The sequence below is a fragment of the Phaseolus vulgaris genome, chromosome 2, assembly GCF_051622355.1.
Source record: "Phaseolus vulgaris cultivar YP4 chromosome 2, ASM5162235v1, whole genome shotgun sequence".
NCBI classification, from domain to species: Eukaryota; Viridiplantae; Streptophyta; class Magnoliopsida; order Fabales; family Fabaceae; genus Phaseolus; species Phaseolus vulgaris.
The window spans coordinates 47,207,015-47,234,339 of NC_143499.1; the positions used below are offsets into that span (position 1 = coordinate 47,207,015).

Below are 27,325 nucleotides of genomic sequence, written 5' to 3' on the forward strand. Positions count from 1 at the left end.
ATTACAGAAAAATAATATATTATTCTTAACTTTTTTTTATCAGCATATTATTCTTAACTTCTTTTGGTGTCATTTTTAATGGGATAATTTTATCCTCTCATAAATGTTTTTAATATTATTTTCATAAAATTATATTTGTATATATATTTTAAATTATTATTATATTATTTTTTAATTAATTATTCACATTTAATGTAATAAAAACGTGAATATACATACATATTTTTTTTTCTAATATTAATAAAGGATTCTGCACTTTAACAATACTTACAATAAAATCATAAAAAATATTTATTTTTATAATTACTCTTCAGGAAAATCTCCTTATGATTTTATTCTTTAAGTAATTCTTTTTTAAATTCACCAACATAATAAAAAAAATATCTACAATAAAATCAGAAAATATATTTTTATTTTAATAATTATAATATTTTCAAAAGAAAATGTGCGTCCCCTAGTAAAAATAGCCTGTTTAATTTAATATTGAATACATTTATTTATATTTTATGCTCATATTTTAAATATACTGGTATTGTTTTAAAATTTTCTTAAAATGTAATTAGGAGGTGGTGGACAAAACTGTACTTTAAAAAAGAGCGTTGGTTGCGTTCCGATTGCGATTGAAGCGGAGTTCCTCAGATTCGAGAATAACGTCAGCAACAAACAACAATCTCTTTTCCGTTCTCAATTCTCTTGGCTTAGATGCGAATATGCTCCTTTTTCTTCTCGTACAAATGCCATGCGAATTTCAAATCTTCATTTAATTCTATTCAAGAATCTCCACTGTGGAATGCGCCGCAATATTCTTGTAAAATCTAATTGTTTTTTCTTCTCCGACACTGTAAATCATATTGTCAAACATGGATTTCATTTGATTGAATATCATCATGCAGGGCAATTAATTGATTTTGAGTTGCTCACAGTTTCTGACAATTTCTTAAGTTGCAATTAGAAGGAAGCCATGGAATCTGAGAGGGAAAGTTTTGACCTCTCAGGACCTTTGCATCTAACTCATGTCTCTTGGTAAGATCTATGAAACCAATTACTCCGCTTTAAATATTTTTTGGGGGTATTTCTCTACATTTAGTTTACATTGTTTATCTCTTATCCACCATGTCTGATTTAGAATGGCTGATATGATTATCATTTGCGTGATTGTACTCAATTGCAGAGAGGTATCTACTTGGTGGGGCAATACACAAAGTTTTAATTTTTTTTTCTTAATAATATACACGTGTAATTGCAAATTATCCCCTTAATTTTTGACATACGATATAATAGATCAGTTTATAATATGAGTATGACCCCACTACATAGCATGCTGAAACTAATACCATATGAATTTATACCATTTTCGGAAAGATTCTATGTATTTTTATGGGTGGTTATTATTGGAGATTCTATATCGACTTTTCATTCTTTATGTGGTTGTAAACCCTCTCTTATAATTGCAAGTCCATTTCTTAATAATTTTACCAGAAACTCTGTTAGTTAAAAGCCTGATACACATAGGATATTCCTTTTCCATGGAGCTTGAATATTGGAAATTCTTTTGAATGCAGTAGTTGTATTGTATAGTAGGATTTGTGTCTTTTGGTGCTCTATTTGAAGTATTTGGCTAATACAAAGTAGTGTACCATCTGATTCAGGGATACCGCGTATCATCGAATGGCAGTTGCTGCTAGTTTGGTACAAGGTGTTTACATTCTAGAAAGGGATCGGCAAGAAAAACGTGAAGGTTCAAATGCCCTTGCACCTCCTTGGTGGACATTCTTTCAGTTTCAGCTGCTCCGTCCGCTTGTAGACGATGTTGATTCGTCTATCTTCGGAGCAATATATGAGTTCAGGCCTTCATCATCTCAGTGTAACGATACTATATATACAAGTCCACGTTATGTGATTGCCTTCAGAGGAACTCTGACCAAATCACACTCAGTTTCACGTGATATTGAGTTGGATATCCACTTGATCAAACAAGGGCTTCATCGAACTTCTCGCTCTGAAATAGCTATTCAGGCTGTTCGAAACATGGTAGCAACTGTAGGTGATTCAAATGTTTGGTTGGCTGGACACTCCCTGGGATCAGCAATGGCAATGCTCACTGGGAAAACAATGGCCAAGAATGGCATGTTTATTGAATCTTTTCTTTTCAACCCCCCATTTGTATCTGCTCCAATTGAGAGAATTAAGGATGAGAGGGTGAAACATGGGATTCGATTTGCTGGCAGTGTGATAACTGCTGGACTCACCATTGCTATGCAAGCCAAGAAGCCGAAGGATTTATCTGTTGATCCATTTGTTGCTTTGGCTGCCTGGGTTCCTGGTTTGTTTGTGAATCCATCTGATCATATCTGCTCAGAATACATTGGGTATTTTGAACATAGAAGAAAAATGGATGAGATTGGAGCAGGAATGATTGAAAGGTTAGCAACTCAAAATTCACTGGGTGGCCTATTGATGGGTGCATTTGGGAAGGAATCTGAAGCCCTCCACCTCATTCCTTCAGCTTCTCTGACAGTAAACATTACCCCTTCGCGCGATTTCAAAGAAGCTCATGGTATTCACCAGTGGTGGAAAGCTGACTTGCAGGTAGAAAACAAGCTCTACAATTATAAGTAGTTCCTGTAGATATCTATTTATTGTGATGCATTGGGAGCTGTTGGTTCTGATTTTCTTGTACAGACTGAAAAAAAATCCATTAGGAGTGACTAATGAGCAAGGTAAATGATAATGATTGAATTGCCCTGTCTATAAAATGACCATTTTGCATGGAGGAAACCTTCTCTGCCTTAAGTAACTTTCGTTTACTAGAACAAAAATTATGTGTTATTACTGTTGAAAAACGAAACAACTGTTGGCTTTGAACTGGCTTGTTCTTTGTTCTTTAATGCTTATAATGTTATATAATAGAGAGGTTTTGGCTGAAAACTTATTGTCATAATGCTTAGGAACTTGCATTTGTAACCCATTTGAACTTTTTTCACATTCAATTATTTTTCCTGTTTTTGTTCCTCACGTTATGATCATGTCAGAAACCACTGCTTCTCTTATCACTTAACAGCATGCTATAACCTCATAAGTATACAAAATATCCCAGCCTTACCAAAAAAGGGCTAAGTATCACACTAGGGCATGTCTTAATGAATACCTCATCTACTTCTTTATCTTACTTTTTATTTCATGTCAACGGGGCTCTGGAAATACATAGCCCCTAATCTCAGACAGGATCATGTGTCGAGGCTAACCAATGTTTCACTCATTTCTACTACAAAAAGTTATAACTTATACATTGATATTGCATGGTGAGTACACGTTCCATTACATTTTTTCTTGAGTATAGTTAATTTTTACGCAAAATTCAGTAGTAGTAAGGAAGTGTGTGCAGTTGCCAAAACTTTAATAGTCAGGCTAATGTAAGGAAAAACTAGTTTAATATCTACTCTATAAACAAGCATGACATTCGCACTAGGACACTAATAAAGATAGAACACATGTCATCAAAGCAAATATTAGACATTTGTTATTTGTTTGTGTGAGAAAGTTGAAGCAACTAAGAAATGTAATGAACATTTTATTTTATATAAGATTTTTTATGTACGTCATGGATAGATCGAACATTAAAAAATTAAACCATGTCTATTTTTTAAAGTTTTGTCACCTAGTCTGACTCAAGGTTCAAAAATTGTGTATATTGTTAATTAGTCTAATCTCCTACTAAGAAGAAATAAAATTTATCTTATTGGTTTGATTGTCGTCTTTTTTTAACGAATAATAGAGAGATTCAATAAAACTATCAAGAATCTTAAATAAAAATTATGAAAATATGGTAGTTGAAAAAAAAGAACAACTTTAAATATTAAGTAATATTAGTTAAGATTGGAAGGACATCATAATAAGTAACTAAGACTTATAAAATACATTATTCACATTCAGAAAACTCAGTCAATCCAGTCTCTGCTGAAACATTTATCATCCTCTTCTTTTATAATGTAATAATGTGAGTAATTTATGATAAATGTTATTTCTTGATCTTCATAATCAATAATAATCCTTATTTTCTGTCTTCATAGAAATCTCTTTGCAGTAAAAGTAAAATTTTGAAGAGATGAAAATTAAAGATAAAGGATTAATTATTTTCATTAAACTAACATTAAAGCAAATGACAGACTTTAAAATCTACTTAGGAATCAATTTCACTTAAGGAATTCCTTTTGTATTTAGAAATTTATTGAACTAAACTTTATTATTTTATGATAGAATTACCAATGTTCAAAGTGAATAATGTTTCATATGTTAGTACTGTAACACTAGTAGTAAATTTACGATAGAGTTATATTGAGAGTTTAGGTGATCACGTTTATTTTTAGTCTCAATGTATTTAAAATGTCTCACACACTTAGTATTCAAACTAAAGATTTATAAATATTTCCGTTCTTTAACTCACCACCAAACAGCAAAACAAATAATATAACAAATAATATTTAAAATGTGATAATCTTAAATATGGTAAATTTGAGACCAGAACAATATTAACTTAGATAAAACTCATAAATATAGATTAATTGTTAGTTTCATTTCATACTTTTAATTTAAAAGTTTGTTAAGGAGACACTCACATTTATGTTGTTACAAGTTGATATATATTCCTTGAATTAGTGAATAATGTAATTAAACATAACTATTACTTAAATATGAATTTTCCTTTTTTTTAAATTTAACATCTTTTTTATTTTAGTTCTTGTAAGCTTTTTTTTTTTTTTCAAATTTGGTCCTTGGCGTTTTGAACATTTTATTTTATTTTATCGTCAATATTGTTTAAAAAAACTTTAAATGGAGCATCAATACAAATGATCTCATAACCAAAAAAATTACGTTATTTATTAAAATTCTATTATTATAATATGAAAATAATAATAACAAATATTTTTCTTGTACTAGCAGTGTTGATATTTGTAACAATTTTTAACTGCAAGAAAAGATTGTCAACATAGGGAAATATATAATTACTTGATATCAAGCAACACAAATGAACCCATTCCCTTTTTTCACCAAAACCTCATTCACTTCATTCCAATTTTCACACCATTGGTCAAACTAGTATCACTATCAAGAATGGTATCCAACTTTGCTTAACCCACAATTAATTACCATCACAAAAGCCAAAAGAAGTTCTCTTTCAAACTCATCATTCGCCTCCACTTTCTGCCTCCTCCTACAACGCTTTACTTAACCTTTAACTTATCCCAATAAAGTAACACATAAATAACCCCACTTTCTAGCCCCACCCATTACACATAATCTTCACATTTCTTAACCCATATTACTCCTCTAACTACACTTTCTTCTATTATAATCTATCACTTCAAATTTATATACTTTTTTCTTTCCAAAATAGTGCTACATTATAAATTAAATGCCCCATTCCCCTCTAGATGAATAATATTATTTCTTGCCTCAAAACTTTCGCAATTGGAGAAGGAAAAATGAAAAGGAAAAAGGGTCTTTACAATTTTAACCGTGAACCCTTGGTTACTCAAGGTGACTAACAGTTACAGTGATTATATAGTTACTTTAGTGGTAAAGTCTAGAGTTACGAGAAAAAGAAAAAAAGAATTAGCAGTGAAAACCTAACACGGATCCATCGGTTACGGCAATGGCGACCCTGCAACCGGCTTTCGCGTAAACATGATGGGTGAAGAAGTGCAACACTTTCACGCGGCCCACCATCTCTAACTTGGATTCGATTTCCAAAGTGGGCTCAATCCTAAGCCCATAGTTGAAGCCCACTCCGTCGCCGTTCGCCAGAGTGGGGCCCACTCTGCCGGGCGCGGAGAGGGGGAAGGACTGGACGGAGAAGGTGGCGGCCATGTACTGCGTCCGCCCGGCGTCGATCTCGCCGGCTGGGATGAACATGAACCCGACCTGGCTGCCGGAGTAGAGGAGCTGGAGCGAGCTGTCGTAGTGGGAGAAGGCGGCGCGGTTAGGGTTCCGGACGGCGGCGTATTGGGAGAACGTGAAGTTGACGGTGCCGTTAGCGACGGAGAACGTGGGGAGCTGGACGGCGTTGACGGCGATCTTGGGGTCCTGGGGTTTGAACACAGTGTAGTACACAATGAGGATGACGATGATGATGAAGACTAGGAAGATGGTGGCGACTACGCAGGAAGCGAGGTTGGTGCGCCCCGACGGTGGACGCGGCCGTTTCGGCCTCGGTGCGACATGGGGCGGAGCAGCTCCGGCGGCCGCGGCCTGCGGTGGTAGAGGGAGAGCCAGAGTGGAAGTGGGTGTTGTTGGTTACGTTGAAGGCAGGAAAAGGATGAGGAAAAAGATGCCTATGCGCATAATTTAAGGATGCGACCAAAACAAAAACCCCACATGATTTGAGAAAAAATAAAATAAAAATTGTTGCAAAATGCAAAACAAGAAAACCCAACATTACTTTTCAATTTCTCAAGTGCTCTATTACTAGTATTTCCACCTCTTCTTCCTAAAGTACCAATTTTCATTCGTTTCATTTTCTTCAAAATATAAAACACAATTTCTCCCACTAATTTATAAATAATATAATTATTAGTATTCTTTTAATATAAAATATTATTAAGTGAAGTGGGATTATAATTGCAAAACGAAACAGATAACAAATTATAATGAATTTAAAATTTTGATTAATAAAAAATAGAAGGATTGGTAATATTAATAGAAATAAAGAGATTTTTGTCTTGAAGTGGACAGTGTTGTTGACTATGAGGGTGGTGGTGGTCCCTTTGCCGCACTAATATTCTTTTCAATTAATAACCAACTGCGTCTTTCTGCAATTTCTGTCAACCTTCACTATTTCAAATTTAAAAAAAAAAAACATGTAAATTTAGTTTTAAACTGCTTGGTTACCCTTTACCAAATTAAGATATTTTATCAATATTATCAATCACGAATTATTCTAGATCTAGTCTATAATGTTGAAATAATGTTTAATTAACGAAATTCATGTTGTAAACACATGGCAATTCTTAACGGGGTCAGTTTTGAAGTTGTGTATAGAATATGTCAATTAAAAAAAAATCATTCAAATTTTTCTGGAGATATATGCTAATTTAGATTTAATTTATATAATTATCATATTTACTAGTATGGGTATGACCGAGATTTGGTCATTCTTATCGAACTCAAGAAAATCTGATCGAGACAAATCATCATGGTCAAACTAAGGTCAGTGAAATTAATGTCATTAAGAATTAAGTAATGCAGTTATAAGTACGATCCATTTCACTAATCAAATCCAATAAGGTAAGTCTATTAAAATAATATAGATAATGTAATTTTTAAAGATAAATGTACGTTATTTATCACTGTGCACTTATTCGAGTGTCGATCACCCGTTTTACTATGCATTTTATAAATAAATTTTTTATTTGTCATTCACCCAAGATTGAGAGTCGAAGGAGAATCACAAAAACGAAAATGATCCAGTGAAATCCTAACAACCAAATGAGAAAAACGAAAATTTTAATAGTTCTTTATATCTTATCATAGTTATGAAAGTGGTAAACGGTTAATAGTTAAATGTGAGTATATTTTAATATGATAGTTTTTGAAGAGTGTGCAAAGTCGTATAACATTGGGAGTTTCACAATTGGGCAGCAATTGTACCAAAAGCCCAATCTAGCTGTTATACATTACTTGACTTCAATATCATTTTTTTTTTATTTTGTTTTGCTATTCTATTTTAAATTTTATAAATTGCATTCTTTTAAACAATTTAGTTTAATTTTTTATTACCGGAAAAGTGGATTGGTGGCGGGAAAATGATGGAGGGAAAGGTAGGAGATTGACAAATAATTGGAACACTTTCTCTTTTCTTATAATTATAACTTTTATATTTAATCACTTCTATCATTTACCGCTTATAATATTTTACATACTTTGATTTTAAAAAATACCTTTATAATTGATTTTTTTTTCGTACAAGTAAAAGTTTAGCAAATGAAATTATAATAATTAAAGAGTTCTTTGTATGTTAAAAACTGAAAAGTATCTGATACAATAGTAATTAATCTTAGGGCTCATTCTATTTTGTTCTAAACTTAATGACAACAAATATTGAAAAGTGATTTTTTTTTTTATATTGAGAGACAAAATTCAATTTAAAAAGGTATAAAAATCATATTCAATGTTAACATTAAAACACATTTTTCTTTTTTGTTTGATCACTTTTACATTGATTTTGTGTAAATTTTCAAATAAACAATGCATTTTATTTAATAGACTTTATAAGTATATATATGCCAAAAATAATAATTAATAAGTTAAGTGAAAGTTTTGAAAAATGTGAAAATTGGTAAATTTAGTCAAATTAGTAGATGAATGAAGTAATATAAGAATAAAATGTCATAAAAATATTATTAAGATTATTATTTTATATAAGTTATATTTTTATGTTAGAAACAGATAGACGTATACTTTTAGGTAATTATAGTTTTAGATTTTTAGCTAATTTTAAACTTACTGAAAATTAAAATAAACAATATACTATTAAAGGTTATTTTTTATTAAAATTTATAAGTAGAAGAAATGGAGATAAGTTATAACAATGAGTGGATTTAACTAACTTATAATTTGTTTAAAATAGAGGTGTCAGTAAATAAGTTTTCAGTATAGCTTATAGTATACGCGTATATATAATGTATTATTATTTTCTTAACTTTATCTTAGCATTGTGCTAATAAATAATGTTATCATTTAATTTTATACTATTTAATTTAATTATTACATTTCCAATACAGTTTTGTATATAATGTTTAATATTTAAATGACAAGAGTTTAACATTAATATAGAAAAACAAAATATAAGTATTACAAAATACTATCGATAAAATAAAAGTTACTTACATATATCTTATCTTTTAGTGTTGATGCTTTGACACTCCTAGTAATAAACACATTCAATAAATTGATATTTTAACTATATTTATTTTATTTTTTAATTTAAAATGTTATTATATTATTACAAGAAATTGTTAAATAAAATTATTTTGCTATTAAGAGTGTGAAACAAAGAAGTACTATTCACACAGGAAATTTACTTAGAAAAAATGTCATTAAAATTAAATACTTTTAATTTTTTTTTTCATCATTTTAATATTAAACAAATAAATATAGATGTAATTTAGTTATTTTCATATCTATTTTTTCAATTCAAAGGCTGTAAAATAAGGTTAACCTTCTTTAATCACTGTGTTTTCATTTCTAAACTTCTATCTAATTCACTTTCTCAATCTTCAACCAAATATCTTTCCAATAGCCAAACAACTAATTTTATGAGTGGTTTACGTGAGACCAAAAAAATGCTAACCATTAAATTGATTATCAAAATTAAAAATTAATATAATTATTTAAGAAATTATCGAGACCTTTGTTATAATCAAATCAATCACTAAATAATAATCAAATTTAAAAATTAAAAATAATTAGTCACTATATATATATGGATTAAATTAAATATTACTTTAGAGATTAAAAAATTATTAAAATTTAAAATAGTTTATATTATTAATATAAATTTAAAAAATAGCTTATAAATTAATATTTAAGTACTTACAACATTTTAACTCTTGATATTTCAGAATTTAAATTAGTCTCTACTCTAAGATTAATTTAGAATATAAAATAGTAAATAGTTAAAATATTAGTAATTAATGATTAAATATTAATTTAATTTTTTTTATAATTTTTTATTAATAATATAAATTATTTTAAATATCAATATTTTTGTAGTTTATAAAATATTTTTAATTTAATTAAATAACAATTAATTATTTTAATTTTAAAAATTAATGTCTATTTAAAGATTTTCTTATATTGCGTCAAAACAAATTTTTCCAAAGTATGATTAACCTTCTATCCAAGTGTTTTGATGTTCACATTCTCCTCTCATTGGCGAAATCCCAACCATTAACGAACAACAACAGCAATAACAAGTACTTCGTAACTTAACAAACTTTCATTGGTGTCTCTCCTTTCCTATGCACAATCTGTGCTCATAATCAGACCACATGGTTGTCATTATCTTTTTCTGAGTCCTAGTAGAATCATTTTGCTTTCTTCTTGACTCAATGTCATATCATGATGTCAAATTGCCAATGCCTACCACCACACAATCATCAAGAGATTTTTTTTGTGGGGGTGAGGGTAACATGAATCCAGTAAGTTACACGTACAAAAATGTCTGCTTTATGATGAAGATTTAATTTGCACAATCATATCAATACTTGCATGTTTTTGAATGTTCCCTTTTCATACAGAGACAAGTCCAACGAAGATGCGGGCAATGGGTAAAAGATACATTTCATAAACCCCCTAAGATGTTACATTTTTAGGGGGTGACACCTAACATGTAACATTTATTATGTACACGTGACAGATCCAGTTCTTTGTCACACCTCGTACAATTCTACTATGATATATGAAACTGTAGTATATAATACATCTTATTTAGACCTTTGCTTTCTGTTCAGCACGGCAATGCAATCCTGAAAAACAGTTCAAAGAATCCAAAAATAGACAAGAACATGATGAGGCCAATGTGAAGAACACATGAAGCCATATCACAGTTTATGCAACCTGCAGTCCATCCCAAAATGGACTCATTCACTGAATACATACAAATACACCTATAACTCAGAAAAAGAGTCTAGTTTGCAAGCTTATCAAGGTGGGAATCCATGCTCCGCGAGATGGCTTCAAGAAAATCTGGTTCCTCCATGCCAGGAAGCAAGGAATCTTGGGCTTCCATGATAATCTCTTCAATCACAGATTCCTTGTTCAAATTTTCCCGACACATAATGCTTCCAATTTCATAGGGAGTAAGGCCTCTCTCAACCCCTCTCTTCAGCAACATTGTGGAAATGCGAAGTGTTCTAGCACACTGAAGCGGAATATCCCAACCATAACATTTCAAAAGCTCCAAGTCTTTTTCAGCATCCAGAGAATTTATATATTCAACTGTCTCAGGAGAGAAAGGCTTACGCGCTTGCGGCCAGTAAAGCCAATCAAATGTGCAATCTTCAAACTGCAGAAACAATAATCAAGTTACTCCATATTCAATCAATTTCAGAAACAATTACATATAGTTATTCTACACACATAGCTTGCATAAACAATAAGTCACAGATCACTGGTAAATTATGCTCCTCCATATTTCAATGAATTAATCATGTCACAAAAAGTAAATAATTTATCTGCATTGTGTCACATGTAAGGTATGATGTGCTCTGTGGATGCCAAAAGGGGTTATGTGTTTGGTTGAGCATTTACAAAATTGATTATGGTCAAAATGATTTCTGATAGAATTTTTTATTATGAAATCAAGCTGCTAGTAAAATCCAATATAATTTTTTTTATCATCAGCACAAAGTTTTCTAAAGTTGTTTCAATTTAAATTTGATGTTGGACTCAGAACTAATTCCTCGACCTAGCACCAAACATGTGAGTATTAATCTAAAATCATATTGGCCAGTATTTCAGCATGATTGGTCATGAATCGAAACCTGAAGTTTTTAGGAAAATAAATGCTTACTTTATCTGGTAGACAGTAGCCATGATCAATAGGAATGAGCTTTATCTGGCCACCTTCCTCCTTTCTGATCAATATATTCCCACCATGCCTGTCTGCATTGGCCAGTCTTATATCAAGCACAGTAATCTTATGCACTTCCTCCACTGGGAAAGCCCAGGGTCCAAAGTCCTCACAGTTACCATCATTACTAGTGAACTTCTGCAGTGACCCGATCTTAACATCTTTTGAGGAGCAAGAAAATCCATTTGGGTGGTTAAACTTTTTGTGCAGGCACTGCACCATTACAGTAGGGGGAACACCAGAAAACCCTACTTCTTCACCTGACAACAAACGTGGCCCACTCTTTGGATGATCCAACAAGTATGCTGCAACTTCCCTCAAGGCTCCTTCACCAACCTTTGTCCCTATTTTCAAACCTTCGCCATTGGATGAACTTGGAAGACCTCTTGGGTTGTTCACAGCCATCGGTTCCTCATCCATTGGCTTAAAAACAGAAACATACTCCTGACCTGTTGAATCTTGCATGAAGTAAGTCCCTCCAGTGCCCTCAGAGGACCTAATAGGGTCATTTCCTCTCTTCAAACCTTCAAATGTGGAGCGTATCATATCCCAAAGGAAAGGAAGAAAATTGATCTTGGGATTCAGAATAATTGGTTCCAACCAGAAACATACATCTGGTGGCACATTTGCTATCTGAACATGTTTGTCCCTATTAAGTTTTATTCTCTCACCTGATGCCTTCACGGAGAGCTTCAAATCCTTGCGAATCGGTGTGGCCTTAACCTTGGCCGATTTCTTAATTATCAAATGAATCACATCGTCGTCACTCTTGCATATGTCATGGAAGACGCTCTGGTCATCGAGCTTCTCATCATTGCAGAAAAGCTCTTGATCATCCTCAAGATCAATGAAACCATCCCCTTTTTTTCTAATGCGTTGCTTCAGATAACCCACATTTCGGTGTCTATCGATGTGGAACTCATACTTCTTCCCAGAAACGGTCCTCACGACAATGAAAAGAAGATCAGAGAGGCGAAGAACCATGTGAAGAACATTGCCATCAGCGACACCATACTCCTTGATAAGCGTGCCACTGCGAGCTAGCTCTCTGCCACCAAAAACCAACTTCTGCTTTTTCACCACGAAGCCTTTGCACTGCTGAATCCTCAGTTTCACCGAAGCAATGGAATCAGACTCCAACACGCGCATTGGGGTCACAGCGCCATCCACCGTGAGATAAATCAAGATTGGCTCATCAGAACAATGTCCCGGTTGTCCTTCCCATTGCCCTTTCTCTTTGATAACTGTATTCAACGCAAACTCAGCAATTGACATCTTTCAAAGTCAATCACTTTTTACCCTTTTTTTTTTCCGGGTTCCAAATTGGCCTTACCTTATCTTACCCTTTTTTTGCTTTACTCCAAATTTTTTTTTATTTATGATATAATACAATGGGACTCAAACAAAAACGAAAAGGAATCTACTTCGATTGTGTTGTGGGAATGGATGATGAAATGAAGAATAATGGTAATAACAACAACAATAGCTCTCGAATGAATGGTGGAAGGAAAGCGAGCGAGAGGGGCCTCTTACCAAAAGGAAAGAACCAAAGGAAAAAGTGAGAGAATGAAGAACTTAAAAGGAAAGGGTGGTTGCAGAGAGGGTGATGAATTGAGAGGAATAATGTGATTCTGGCATTTTCCGATATTGATGTTTGTGGTGTGTTATGTGTTATTACCACACCACAACACAGAGTGAGGAACCGATTTTTTTGCTCCGATAAACCAGTGATGTTGCAGAGAAGACGAAGAGTGTGTGATATAAACGGCATCGTAGCCGTTGCTTTTTTATACAGTTTTGACCCAGCTGCTATAACGGAGACTTAACGTCGTATTCTTTCGTGATCTTTTTCTTTTCTTTCTAACCTACCTCTTCCGTCAACCTTAACGGCGATTAAGAGTTTAATGACCATTATTAATCCACATTGTAAATTTTGTATAGTGTAAATCTATACAAATTAAGAGCAATATTAACACTTTTTCTGTTTCAAATTTTTCTGCATTTGAGATTCTTATTTATATATTACCAATAAATTAATCAGTCTTCTTCATCTTAATAACACTGCACTGCATCTTAATGAAATTTAAATGTATTAGAAATTATGTTAGAAGTGCAATGATGACATTGACAAATTTCTACGTTGATTTCATTAATTGCTACCTTTGAATGATCATTTTTAGTAATTGAAAAATAATATAACTTTTTAAGAAAATTTAATGTTATTAATTAAATAAATTAACTTTCGTAATTTATCTAAATTAGTTAAAAAACTATTTAAATTCACAAAAACAATTAATTGTTGCAAAACTACATCAAGACTTTTTAGTGAATTTCGAAAGCAAGAAGATAATTATTATAAAATTAATAAATTTATTACTATTGTAAAACCGATAAAATACATGTATATTAGTACAAAAATATTGAATTGGAATTTGGAAAGTGGAAACAGAGAGAGAGTGCAGTAGTTTATGTATGATACATGATCATCCTACAAACATTGCATTTGCAAGTACTGTAGACCGTACACGTGTCAGAATTTATTTTGACTTGGTCAATTTCCTTTTCGAATATATAATCATTTTTTAATCTATAGAAATTAACTCATAGAAATTTAAAAAGAAATTTCTATGATCATGACGTGTAATTAGTTCAATGTTGATATAAATAGAAAATTAAAAGAAATAGTTAACATAATTAAGGTTGTATAATTGGTTTAATGTTCGAACACTATTTTTTGAAATATATTTACCATTTTATATATAAATAAGGATATTTAGGTATAATAAACTTTCATAACTTTTTAACATAATTTACTTATACAACATTTTTTACTGCGTTATCAAATAAGGGTTTTTATTACTTTAACAAAAAAAAATTGTTCCTCTTAGAAAAAAAAATCAAAATCAGTGTTAAACCTCTTTATAGGGTTCTCTTTGTCTGTTTTATAATAGAAAATAACAATAAATTAAGTTTTGCTAATGGAGTAGAGTAGTAATTTTAAAATTTAAATGCATATTTTGCTGGAATGTTTAAGCAACCTAATTGTAATCTGCCAAAAAAAAGGAAATCATCAGAAAATTGAATATTTTTGCAAGGTTTTGTTCAGTTTTTTTTTTCTTTCTTGTGAAAGCCAATTAAACTAAAATCACATATTATACTAATACTGTTTTTAGATAATGAATGTCTAACAGTATTCATAATTATTATTGTTATTATAATATGTGAATTTGTTATAAGAAGTTTAGTTTTGATATTAATTTGTAATTATGTTTAAATATCAGTTGTTAGAAGAAGTGATAAACCCTAAACCCTAGAATTAAAGTTGTGGTTCAGATTGAGAAAAAACAGGATGCAAAGATACATAGATACTTGTTTTATTTTGTCTCCACCACCTGAATTTCAGATGCACTCATTTTGGTCCTTAAACATTCCTATTCATTGAACAACACTTTGAACTTGTAAATTAAACTATAGGTTTAGCTTTTGTTATAAGCAAATTAATGTCATCAAAATTCAGCTATGTCTATAGGAATATGGGATTTGGTGTCCCATGATTTTGAGATCTACATTATTACTAACAATGCACTCAAGTAATGGAAAAGAGGTTAATGAATTTCATTTTTCCCAACATAATTCAACTTTTTATTTATATTCATGTATGTTTCCGGAACTCATGATTCCTCCTCACATGCTCTTTCACCCAAACGTGTCCCACATCTGTCAATTATTACTTTTTAATTGAGTTAAATAGTTTTCATATCATTAAACCTATTGTAAGTATTTTTTTTTTTCATTTTGCAGTTAAAAATTTAGTACTATGTTTGTTATGATTGATTAAAATGGGTGTTTGAGTATATATTAATTTTAGAGAATAATGATTATTATAAGAGTTTCTACCTTTTCTAAAGTGCACAGTAAACATAAAGGAGCTTATTGAGGTCACATGGTAGCTAGGGCAGTCGACCCCATGTTAACTGATTCATGTTGGTTACTTATTTTACTGCATGTATGTACTTTGTAAGAAAATTTAAAGAGAAAATAAAAAATAAAAATTATCAATTTGAGAAAGAAAATGTTATTACTTATTTTCTAAAATTCGGTAGATAAAAAATAATATATAATCAATTATATGTGATAATGTAGTAAATTATGTATAAAAATAATATCATATTTAGATAAATAATTCATTACATATATGTTTTTAAATATTATATTATAGTTATATGTTATATAATTTTAATTAATAATTATTTTTTATTAATAATTATATTTATAAACAATTAATTAAATTAACATTAAAATAATAAATAAAGAAATCTAATTAATTTTAATTTTAATATAAAGAAAATAAATTTAATATATTATCATTTAAAAATATAATTATTTTATATATTAACAAATTACAATATTTTTGTTTTAATTTAAAAATTATTTTAATTCTAATTTTTTTTTTAAAAATATTTTTATATTTTTATATCAAGTTGTTTTAAAAAATATTTAAAAAAATATACTGCTCCAATTTCAATTTTTGTCAAAAACAAATAAAATTTGCAGCAAGTTTTCTCAATTAAAAAAAAAAGCATTCCAAACAAAAAAAAAATCTACACCTCAATTAAATAAAAAAAATCAATTTGGAGCCCATCTTGTGCAGCCCAATAAAATAATAACAGAACCCTAATTCCCTAGATCAGACCACGTAACAATGGACCAAACTACCATCGGCACCTCCGACACCACCGTCGACCTGCAACCCGCGACCACCGCAATCGCCGCACGAACGCACGAACCGCCATCACCCTGCGACCTAACCGTCACCACCGCGCGAACACTCCGCTCGATCGCTACCACCGCCGTACTCATTTAGAGAAGACACACCACCTCCGCACACTCCACAGAAGACGCAAAGTGAAACCAAAACGAAAACGAAACGCGAAACTTTGAAGGTCAGTTTATTTCATTTATTTTTCCCATTCAGATGAACACCGTTTTGGTTAAAACGAAAACCCAGTTGCACTCGCCATCTAAGAGTAGACTCGCGAGTTTGAGCGAGTTCACCGAGTTCACTCCGATTCTTTCGAGTTTACTTAAAAACCGAGTTTATTACTGAGTTAACTGGCTTCGTCTCTTTTTGTAGGATACGTCTCTTGCAAGCAACTCCTCCGTACTCCTCCGTTCTGCATTCCGATACCGGGCATCGAAATCTGCGGTGTATTCATAGAATGGGGAAAACGGCGTACAAGAGGTTGCTGGGAAGCCAGAACTTCCGGCAGCGGCTTCTTCTCGCCACTCTCTCTTCCACTCCCATTCTCATCGAAGATATTCGTGCCGACGAAACTTGGCCAGGTCTCCGCGACCATGAGATTTCACTCCTCCGTCTCTTCGAAACTGTCTGCGACGATTGCCACGTCGAAATCAACGAAACAGGTATTTCTTTTCAATTTCATTTTTTTTTTATGAATGAAGTTTAGTTGCAGTACCACCACCACCAAGGGATTGATTGTTCATTTTATCTGGGTTGAACAGGTACCAAATTAAAATACAAACCTGGAACTATTATCGGTGGCAGGCAACACAGTGCTCATGATTGTGGCGTCTCGCCCGCCATTGGCTATTTTCTGGAGCCACTCACTGTGTTGTGTTTGTTTCCCAAACAGTAGGCTCAAAGGTATAGTAGTTATAATAATTTGATTTTTCTTTGAAACCTATGTCAGAAGGACCGTATTAAAATGATTTGAATTAGAACTGTTTGGGATATTGTTTATCAGGGATTACAAATGATTCTAAGGATCCATCGGTTGATACCTTCAAGTCTACTGCTTTACCCATATTGAAGCGCTTTGGAGTTCCCTCTGAAAGCTTGGAGCTTAAAGTAGAGAGTCGCGGATTACCTCCCAATGGTGGCGGCGAAGTTATTTTATCACTTCCTGTTGTTCAGAGTCTGGCTGTAAGTTTCTGATTCTTTTGATGATTTCGACTTGTATTTAAATTTGTTTGTTATCTTATGTGTACTTCCTCACAGGCTGTTAGTTGGATTGATGAAGGTTTTGTGAAGAAAATTAGAGGAACTACCTTTTCAACCAGAGTGTCTGTTCAGTTTGAAAATAGCATGATTAAAGCAACCCGTGGAATAATCAATCCGCTCGTTTCTGATGTGCACATTTTCTCTGATCACAGATCAGGTCCTCAGGCTGGAAAGTATGATTCCTTCCATTCAGTGAAATTTGTTGAATATTGAATTTCAGTTTTGAAAATATATTTGGTTGAAATAGGAAGAGTCATAGTGTTGTAACTCCTTTTGTTGGACATTTGCTGGTGCAGCTCTCCTGGTTTTGGGATTTCGCTGGTTGCGGAAACTACATCTGGTTGCTTCATCTTCGCAAACACTGCTGTTTTTCATGCGAGGGACGATGATACTTCTAGCCTTGCAGATGATGCGAAAAGAGACCTGATGCCTCCGGCGTGGGGACTACCAATGCTTTACTTGGTGAGATAGCTCAAAGTGGAGTGGTAGATTCAGCACATCAGGTTAGTATGTCAGCTGTTTCTTTCTGCCCTTTTAATGTTTTTGTGTCAAGTGATGGATACTAGAAAGGATTCCCCTAATATTTTCTTTTTATTGTTTTGGTTTATAGGGCTTGCTATTTCTTCTTTGTGCACTATGCCCTCAAGATGTTTCCAAGGTTCGTGTTGGAAAACTTTCCCAGTACAGGGTTGAAACTCTTAGAAACATTAGGGATTTTCTAAATTTGAAGTTCATTATCAAAACCAGAGCCGAACTCACAGTCAGTTTTTCTCAAGTGTGTTGGTTATGGCCTGAAAAACCTTTCTCGAAAGGTATTATAAAGCGCGCGGTAATGGATAAGTGTTTGCTATTCAGGACAAGAGAAATGCTAAAAGAAATAAAATCTATATGTGAAAAACGCTAAAATTTATATATATATAGCTACCAAAACTGGGTTACAATTGAAACTGAACTTCACCTCTTCTTTTATTTGGGAGAAGGGTACATCATGTGTTGGGTTTTGGCTCACTTCTTATGTGGAGGCCCAACCCATTGTGAAATTAGGTTAGTTTTCATTTGCTTCTAATTTTTCAATTGTGTGATATAGTGCAGTCAAGGAGGCATAGAGAGAGTAAAGAGAGTTATCTAGAAACACTTTAGGAGAGAGCCATCAGCAGAACAGTCAATTGTGTGCCAGGAGTGTGCCATCTATAGAGGTGAAATAGAGAGTGAGAGTGAAACAGAGAAAAGAAGTTAGTTTCGTCAGCAACTTTCGATCGCCGTCGCTTTGTTCACCGTTGGATTGGGCTGAAACTTTGACAGCAGGTTCACAACGTGAGGTACAACAATCTAACCGTTCACACTGTAACAACGTTTTCTGCGTTTTTCTTGATAACGAGAATTTTTGGATCGCCGCTGCTGCTTCATCTACCGTTGGATCAGGCTGAAATTTTGACAGTAGGTTCACAACTTGTGGAGCTTCAATTGGACCGTTCGGATCGGTGAAAAGTCACCGGAACAATGAGTTATAGGCTGCGTACGGTAACTGCCGTTTATGAACTTTCTGGATTCTTATTCTGTTGTATTTGGCTGATTATTGAGCACGAGTTGTGCTGTAATTTGAGACTCTTTGTGTAATCTAATTTGATCATAGTGGAGTTTGATTGACTGGCTTGTGCTCGTGATTTTTACTTCTCACATTCAGAAGGTTTTCCACGTTAAAATTCTTGTGTCTTCCTGAAGTGTATTTTTGTTGCTACGATTATTTGTTATTGCTCCTCAGATTATTGCGAGTTGGGGAAATTATTATCCACTTCTTATTAACTCTGGTTGAATTGAGTTTTGTTCTGTTGAATTTCCCATCAGAGTGGTATCAGAGCTCTTTGGTTGGAGCGGTTGGACTGCTTGAATGATGAAGGCAAAAACAAATAAGATGGTTTGTTTGAACGACACTAATTATTACTTGTGTAAGAAAAAAATGAAGGATCTGTTATTTGTGAAGAAATTGCATCTTCTTGTGTTTGCTACTGAACTTCACGGCTTCTCAGTGCCTTCTTCTCTACAGAATCAAAGAACTTGTAGCCAAATTCATCCTGACTATAACCAATGAAGATGCACTGCCTTGTCTTTGTGTCCAACTTGGATCTCTCATCCTTAGGAACATGCTCATATGCTTTACAACCGAAGACTCACAAATGATCATACTTAACATTCTTGCCAAACCAAATCTTGTCTGCCACCTCAGCATTCAAAGCAACTGCAGGACTCAAATTAATATCATGCACTGCAGTGTACAATGCCTCACTCCAAAAGTGCTTATGCAACTTTGCTTTAGAAAGCATACACCTGACTTTTCTATCAGTGTCCTGTTCATTCTTTCTGCTAAGCCATTCAACTGAGGAGTTTTAGGAGGAGTCCCATGTCTGATACCGTGTTGCTTGCAATAAGCATCGAACGGTCCACAATACTCACCACCATTGTCAGTACGAATGCATTTCAGCTTCTTGCCTGACTGTCTCTCAACCAAAATATGGAATTCTTTGAATTTTTCTAGTACTTGGTCTTTTTGTCTTCAAAACATAAACCCAAAGCTTCCTAGAACAATCATCAATAAAGGTAGCAAAGTAAAATGCACCACTATATGACTTTACCTTATGGGCCACAAACATCAAAATGCACTAGTTCAAGCAACTCTGACTTTTTTGAGGGAGGATGCTTCTTGAAGGATACCCTGGTATGCTTACTAGCCATGCAATGAGAACATTTCTCCAGCTCTGCACTCTTCAATCTCGGAAGCACATCCTTTTTGGCTAAACAATTTAGCCCCTTCTCACTGATATGACTAAGCCTTCAGTGCCACAAAGAAGCGTCCATATCCATGACATTCACATTATCTTTAGAAACCAATGCTTTTGTCCAATACAATTTACTGATTCTCTCCCTTTTGACCACGATGAGATTACCTCTAAAGAGTTTCCACTTTCTTGAACCAAAGTGATTTTCAAAACCACTATCATCAAGCATCTGCACAGAAAGCAAATTAAAGCGAATATTTTGAGCATGTTTGACTCCTCTTAGCAACAACTGTATTCCTCTTAGCAACATCACCTATAACAATTACCTTGGACACACCATCATTATCCATCTTCAACACTCCAAAATCACCATAAGTGTAAAATGTGAAGAACTCCTTCCTTGGTGTAACATGCTCTCATCTGATACAAGATTAACTGAATCATGATCACGGAGAATAACAAGATCATCATCATAGGTAGCAGTAGAAACATGATCATCATTGTCATGATATTTCTCCTTCTGCTTCCCTTTCTTATCCTTGTTCTCCCTTTTCCATACAAAACAGTTTCTCTGAATGTGCCTTGTTTTGTGACAATAATGACACTCCACATTCTTGTATCTAGACTTGGATTTACATATGTTGTTCTGTCTACTCCCTTTCAGTTCCTTTCTCTGGCTTCTCCCCCTATTTGCAGTGACAAGTACTTCGGAATGAGATGAAGTACCATGTGCCTTCCTTCTCATATCCTTATTAAGAACACTACCTTTGACTCTTTCTAAGGAGACAACACCATCCGGGGATGAGTTTGTAATTGAAACCCGAAATGTTTCCCAAGAATCTGGTAGAGTATTCAGCAACCATAATCCCAAAACTTCGTCATCAAACTTGATGCCCATTTTCTGACAATTGATCTCAGAGCCCCTGAAAATCATTTAAGTGATCTGAAATAGAAGTGCTCTCCTTGTACCTCAAATTCATCAAGGAATTCAATAAGTATAATTTATTGTTCCCTGTACTAGAGGCATACAAAGTCTCAATCTTTTTCCACAAGGATTTTGCGTCTTCCTCATTAGCAATGTGATTATAAACATTGTCTTCAACATACTGACGAATAAAACCACAGACCTGCTGATGCTCAAACTTCCAATCCTCATCACTCTTATCTTTTGGCTTTTCAGTAGCAAACACAGGAAGATGTAATTTCTTCACAAATAACAGATCCTTCATTTTTCCCTTCCACAAGTGATAATTAGTGTCGTTCAAACAAACCATCTTATTTGTTTTTGCCTCCATCATTCAAGCAGTTCAATAGCTCCAACCAAAGAGCTCTGATACCACTCTGATGGTAAATTCAACACAATAAAACTCAATTCAACCAGAGTTAATAAGAAGCGGATAATAATTTCCCCAACTCGCAAGAATCTGTGAGGAGAAATAACAAATATTCGCAGCAACAAAAATACACTTCAGGAAGACACAAGAATTTTAACGTGGAAAACCTTCTCAATGTGAGAAGTAAAAACCACGGGCACAAGCCAGTCAGTCAAACTCCTCTATGATCAAATTAGGTTACACAGAGAGTCTCAAATTACAGCACAACTCGTGCTCAATAATCAACCAAATATTATAGAATAGGAATCCAGAAAATTCATAAACAGCAGTTACCGTACGCGGCCTACAACTCATTGTTTCGTTGACTTTTCACCAATATGAACGGCCCAATTAAAGATCCACGAGTTGTGAATTTGCTGTCAAAATTTCAGCTCGATCCAACGGTGGATGAAGCAGCGACGATCCGAAAATTCTCGTTATCAAGAAAAACGTTGTTGCGGTGTGAGACTGATTTCTCACTGCTCAATCAACTTCTCAAATATCCGAACGGTTAGATTGTTGTACCTCACTTTTTGAACCTGCTGTCAAAGTTTCAGCCCGATCCAACGGTGAACAAAGCGACGACGGTCGAAAGTTGTTGACGAAACTAACTTCTTTTTCTCTGTTTCACTCTCAATCTCTATTTCACTCTTTATAGATGGCACACACTCAAGCTGTTTCTGCCTTGCTGATGACTCCTTCCAAGAGTGTCTCTAGATAGCTCTCTCTATTCCTCCTTGACTGCAATCTATCACACAATGAAAAATTAGAAGCAAATAAAAATTAACCTAATTTCAACTCACAGTTGGGTCTCCACATAGGAAGTGAGCCCAAACCCAACACATGATGTACTCTTTTCCAAATGAAAGAAGAGGTGAAGTTCAATTCAGTTTCAATTGTAACCCAGTTTTAGCATTTTTCACATATAGATTTTATTTCTTTTAGCATTTCTCTTGTCCTGAATAGCAAACACTTCTCCATTATCGATGTTATACAAGAAATCTCTGTTTATAACAACCATGCAACTGTTTGTGTCTATGATTATCCAAAACTTAATACTCTGATAAAGCTTCATCATATTTTATTACTATGCTTATGCAAGCTTTGTTTTCCAACAAGACAACATAAAAGTTGATTAGCAATTGGCAAAATTACTATGGAACAAACTGAGTTTGAAGAACTTTTGTTGTATACTATAATGAATCATAATCAGACCACATGGTTTTCATTATCTTTTTCTGACTCCTAGTAGAATCATTTTGCTTTCTTCTTGACTCAATGTGAATAATCAAGAGATATCTTTTCGGGGTTGAGGGTAACATGGATCCAGTAAGTTACACGAACTTGTCTGCTTTATGATGAAGATTTAAATTACACAATCATTTCAACACTTCCATTGTTTTGAATGTTCCCTTTTCACATAGACAAGTCCAACGAAGATGCGTTTCTTCAGCTAATTTAGGTTCCATTTTAGATTTTAAAACAGGAGATATATATTATGGACACCAACACCTATTAGACGCCTTAAACACCTATTAGACGCCTTAGAGCAATTTTTTTTTTTTAATTTAAAAGCAAATCAAGTAAACTACTAAGAAAGAGAGGTGAATCACATATAGACAAACTTAAAAATCAAGTCTTTCCTTAATTGCTTTCAATTTCAAAAAATTAAAGAGTAGCAACTGAAGTGTCTACTCAAAATGCAAAATCCTAAAAAAAAATAATGCAAATGTTACAGTTAATACTAAATAAATAGTTATAAAAAATGTAAAAATAAAATAAAATAAAATAAATAAAATATAGGAAATAAAAACAATAACAATAAAAATAAAACCAAAAACATAAAAAAAAATGGCAAAAAAGGAGTTAAAAAAAAGATATAAAATAAAGACAAATCAAAATAAAAGATATAAAAACAAATCAAAACATGATAAAAATAACAGATATAAATAAATAAAATAAAAGTAAATAAAAATGAAAATAAGATACAAATAAAAGTAAATCAAAGTAAAATTAAAACAAAGGATATGAGAAAATAAAATCAAAATAAGATAATGATAATATAAAAAAAAAATCAGATATGATAAAAGAATATCTTGAATATTATATTTTTTTAATTTTCTTTTTTTAGATTATAATAAATAAAAACTAATAAGAAGAAAATACAAGTTAGCTAAGAAAAAATAAAATTAGGAAAAAAAATTATAATAAAAAAATCTTGTATTTTTTAGAAAATTTGCTTCTAATTTTATTTGATATATTATAAATTTTATTTTCTTTTTTTTCTTTTCGAAATTAATTTTCTGTTTTAGTTAAGAAACAACTTAAATTTTTGCATATTTGACCTATTAAAAAAGATAGATGATTTCTCTGCATAATTTACTTTAAAAACAAAAATTAATAAAAATAATAATTTTTTTTGTTAATAAGGAAGATCCAAATAAATTCAATTATAAAAATATTAATTAAAATAACATATTTATTTATTATTATAATTCAATAATATATGTTTATGAATATTTTTTTAATCAATATTTTTTTAATTATAATAAATATATTCTCATCAATTAACCTATGCAATATAATGTGATCTATTAACCTCTGCAATATAATATCAATATCTATTGGTCGAGTTCCCACTATAAATTTCACCACCACCATGCCAACAATTCAAACATACCATTACTCCTTCTTACACATTGCTTTCTCTTCACAAACAAACTACACCGTATTTTCTCAAAGTTTTTGTCCACAAACAAATTAGCAATGGAGATATCAAAATCATCGGTTGAACAAATTCAGCCTCCAACTTACGGAAACTTAGTGACCATTCTGAGCATCGATGGAGGTGGCATCAGGGGCATCATCCCCGCCACCATTCTTGATTTCCTTGAGTCTCAGCTTCAGGTATTTCAATGCTCCAAAACCTACTTCATTCATTGACCAATTCCATTGATGAAGAGACATGTTAAATACGTAGTACTATGGAACACTGATAATGAAAATGATGTAGGAGTTGGATGGTCCAGAGGCAAGGCTTGCAGATTACTTTGACGTGATTTCAGGAACAAGCACGGGAGGTCTTGTAACAGCCATGCTAACTGCTCAGACAACAACCATCGACCACTTTTTGCTGCCAAAGACATCAAGCCCTTTTACTTGGAACACGGTCTTAAGATTTTCCCACACCACAGGTAATTCATTCATAATGTTCTATCTAGATCAAATCATGCATGCATTCATTCATTTTGAGAAATTATGAGTTAATATATAGCATACTTTGCGTTGTTGCAGTGGGCTTGGTGGAACTATAATAGCAACAAGTCTATGCAACCCTTTCTTTTTTCTCCTTATCAGGTTAACTTTCCTCCCTCTGTTTTTTTTTTTTTTCTTTTCATCACTTCTTAAATGAAAAGAATGAGAAAGAAAGTAACAGGAAGGTTTGAAATGAATTGATGCAGATGAAGAAATGTTCTTACATGGATGCTAAACTCTGCACACACTTTCACTAACCAAGACTCCCAAGGGAACCTACACCAATTCAATCTCATTGATGGCGGCGTCTGTGCAAATAACCCGGTAAATATATATGCATAAACTAAAATTGATTCTTGTTTCAAAACTTTTATTTGACTAATTAATGATAATGATGAATGATATTATGATTGACTTGTTTTGTTCTGGGAAATTGATGAGGCAGACCCTAGTTGCCATGAACGAAGTTACAAAGCAAATCATGAAGCAAAATTCAGATTCCTGATAATTTCAATAGGCACTGGAACAGCAAAAAATGAAGAAAAAATCAATGGTCAAATTGCAGCAAAATGGGGGTTATTGGATTGGCTAACCTACAATGGCAGTACTCCATTGACAGACGTTTTCACGCAATCGAGTGCATACATGGTTGATTTCCATTTATCTGCTGTGACTCAAGCACTTCACTCTGAAGATAATTACCTTCGAATTCAGGATGATACCTTGAATGGAACGGATTCTTCAGTCGACATTGCTACGAAGGAGAATCTGCAGAAGCTTTGTGAGATTGGTCAAAATCTGTTGAAGAAATCAGTTTCTAGGGTCAATTTAGTGAATGGTGTCTTTGAGCCACTCGCCAACGGGGAAACTAATCAACAAGCTCTCACAAGGTTTATTTTTTAATTACTCTAATTAGTTTTGGTTTAATTAATAGAATTATTATATTAATTGAATATATTGTAATTAGTGGTTTGATTTCAGGTTTGCGAAAATACTCTCTCAGGAGAGGAGGCTCCGAGAGATGAGATCCCCACACACTACTAAGAACCCCGTTGTCTTCTAGTTCTCTTAATCATTCTATATATTTATATATATATATATATATATTTATTTATTTATTTTTCTCTTAACTTTCTTCTGTACATTTCTTAATTCAATTCATTTTGTTGAATACGATGTAACTTCAATTCAGGGGCTACTTTATTATTATACTTTTGTCTTTATTTAATAAACTGATATAATATAAATTCTTTATTGATTAATTCCTCGTCTTATTGTTATTTACCCTAAAACAAAATCAAAAGTAAAAGTAAAACAAAATTATACTAATCATATAACAAACTATTAGAATAGAAAACCAAAGACTATATAATTCCTTATATATATATATGCATGAAGGTTTAAATCAATTATGATGTATACATTCCTAGATTTGAGATATGACTGGATCCAAAGCAAAAGAACTTGTTGACTGATCCGGGTAATCAATAAACCTTCAATTACCTTAAATCAATGTTATAAAAAAATTATTATCAACATCATATATACCATAATTAAATAAATAAACATTAATTTTAGCATGAGAGAAAGAATTGATGAAGATTTATCAGTGGGTTTATTTTAGGAGTAGGTTGGATTGAAGAAAGTTTTAACTACCAATTATCTAATTATTTATATTCTAAATTTGGTAGTAAAATTTTTGATAGCTAATTAGATTAAATTTATAAATTATTTATCAATAATATAAATTAATTTAGAAATTAAAAAAATTAATTTTTAAAATGATCTTTAATTTAATTAATATAATAATTAATTATATTTTATTATTAAAATTAATTTTTATTTAATGGTTTTCTTGTCGGTAGTGCGTGGTGTCTTAATCACTTCGGTCAGAGTGTCCGAGACACGTCAGCATGTCAGTACAATTTTCACTTATTATTTCATTAATATTATACAGGTTATCTCAATAAAAATTCTATTTAGTTATAAAATCTGAGATAAAATTATGGCTTAATTATATTTCTGTTTTCTAAAACTTAGGATATATCTTATTTTGTTCTTCAAATTAAAAAATAATAATTTTATTGTGCGGAGACTAAAAGTGTTAGATTTTATTTTAAAACCAATTCATTAAGTCGTCTATACTATATATTGTTTTAAATCAAGCATTTAAAAACTAAAATCATATTTTTCAAATTTCGAAGACTCAAAAGAACTGTTTGTAAATTTGAAGAACCAGCAGTAAATTAACCTCAAATTTCATAAACTA

General features: G+C 32.4%; 3 protein-coding genes and 2 pseudogenes across 6 annotated transcripts; 3 read left to right on the forward strand and 2 right to left on the reverse strand.

The window, feature by feature from the left end:
• The first annotated feature begins 550 nt into the window (after positions 1-550).
• On the forward strand, positions 551-2,756 carry LOC137812733 (GDSL esterase/lipase At4g10955). Of its 2 annotated transcripts, none has more exons than XM_068614907.1 (3): positions 551-808; positions 894-1,023; positions 1,650-2,756. In XM_068614907.1, exons 2-3 carry the CDS (start codon positions 962-964, stop codon positions 2,617-2,619), a joined length of 1,032 nt encoding a protein of 343 aa, XP_068471008.1. In that variant the 5' UTR covers positions 551-808; positions 894-961; the 3' UTR covers positions 2,620-2,756. The 2 variants fall into 2 exon arrangements, with proteins under 2 accessions (XP_068471008.1, XP_068471009.1); XM_068614908.1 differs by having other exon boundaries at positions 617-808; positions 1,633-2,756.
• A 2,728-nt stretch (positions 2,757-5,484) lies between these two features.
• LOC137809544 (uncharacterized) lies at positions 5,485-6,291 on the reverse strand (the record flags this gene model as incomplete). Its single annotated transcript, XM_068610651.1, has 1 exon — positions 5,485-6,291. A coding segment is annotated over one exon (678 nt), but the record flags the coding sequence as incomplete, so codon positions are not given.
• Positions 6,292-10,460: 4,169 nt separating this feature from the next.
• On the reverse strand, positions 10,461-13,394 carry LOC137812734 (phosphatidylinositol 4-kinase gamma 4). Its single transcript, XM_068614910.2, has 2 exons — positions 11,573-13,394; positions 10,461-11,065 (listed from the first exon to the last, which is right to left on the reverse strand). The coding sequence occupies exons 1-2, from the start codon at positions 12,905-12,907 to the stop codon at positions 10,688-10,690; spliced, it is 1,713 nt and encodes a 570-aa protein (XP_068471011.1). The 5' UTR covers positions 12,908-13,394; the 3' UTR covers positions 10,461-10,687.
• A 2,903-nt stretch (positions 13,395-16,297) lies between these two features.
• LOC137812736 (putative RNA 3'-terminal phosphate cyclase-like protein) lies at positions 16,298-22,891 on the forward strand (annotated as a pseudogene). Its single transcript, XR_016518868.1, has 7 exons — positions 16,298-16,575; positions 16,767-17,056; positions 17,156-17,297; positions 17,398-17,576; positions 17,652-17,827; positions 17,951-18,157; positions 18,265-22,891. The product of XR_016518868.1 is annotated as a putative RNA 3'-terminal phosphate cyclase-like protein (transcript).
• A 1,440-nt stretch (positions 22,892-24,331) lies between these two features.
• On the forward strand, positions 24,332-26,268 carry LOC137812735 (patatin-like protein 3; annotated as a pseudogene). The gene is made up of 6 exons (XR_016518304.1): positions 24,332-24,708; positions 24,815-24,995; positions 25,096-25,158; positions 25,269-25,380; positions 25,502-25,946; positions 26,038-26,268. The product of XR_016518304.1 is annotated as a patatin-like protein 3 (transcript).
• The last annotated feature ends 1,057 nt before the right edge of the window (positions 26,269-27,325 follow it).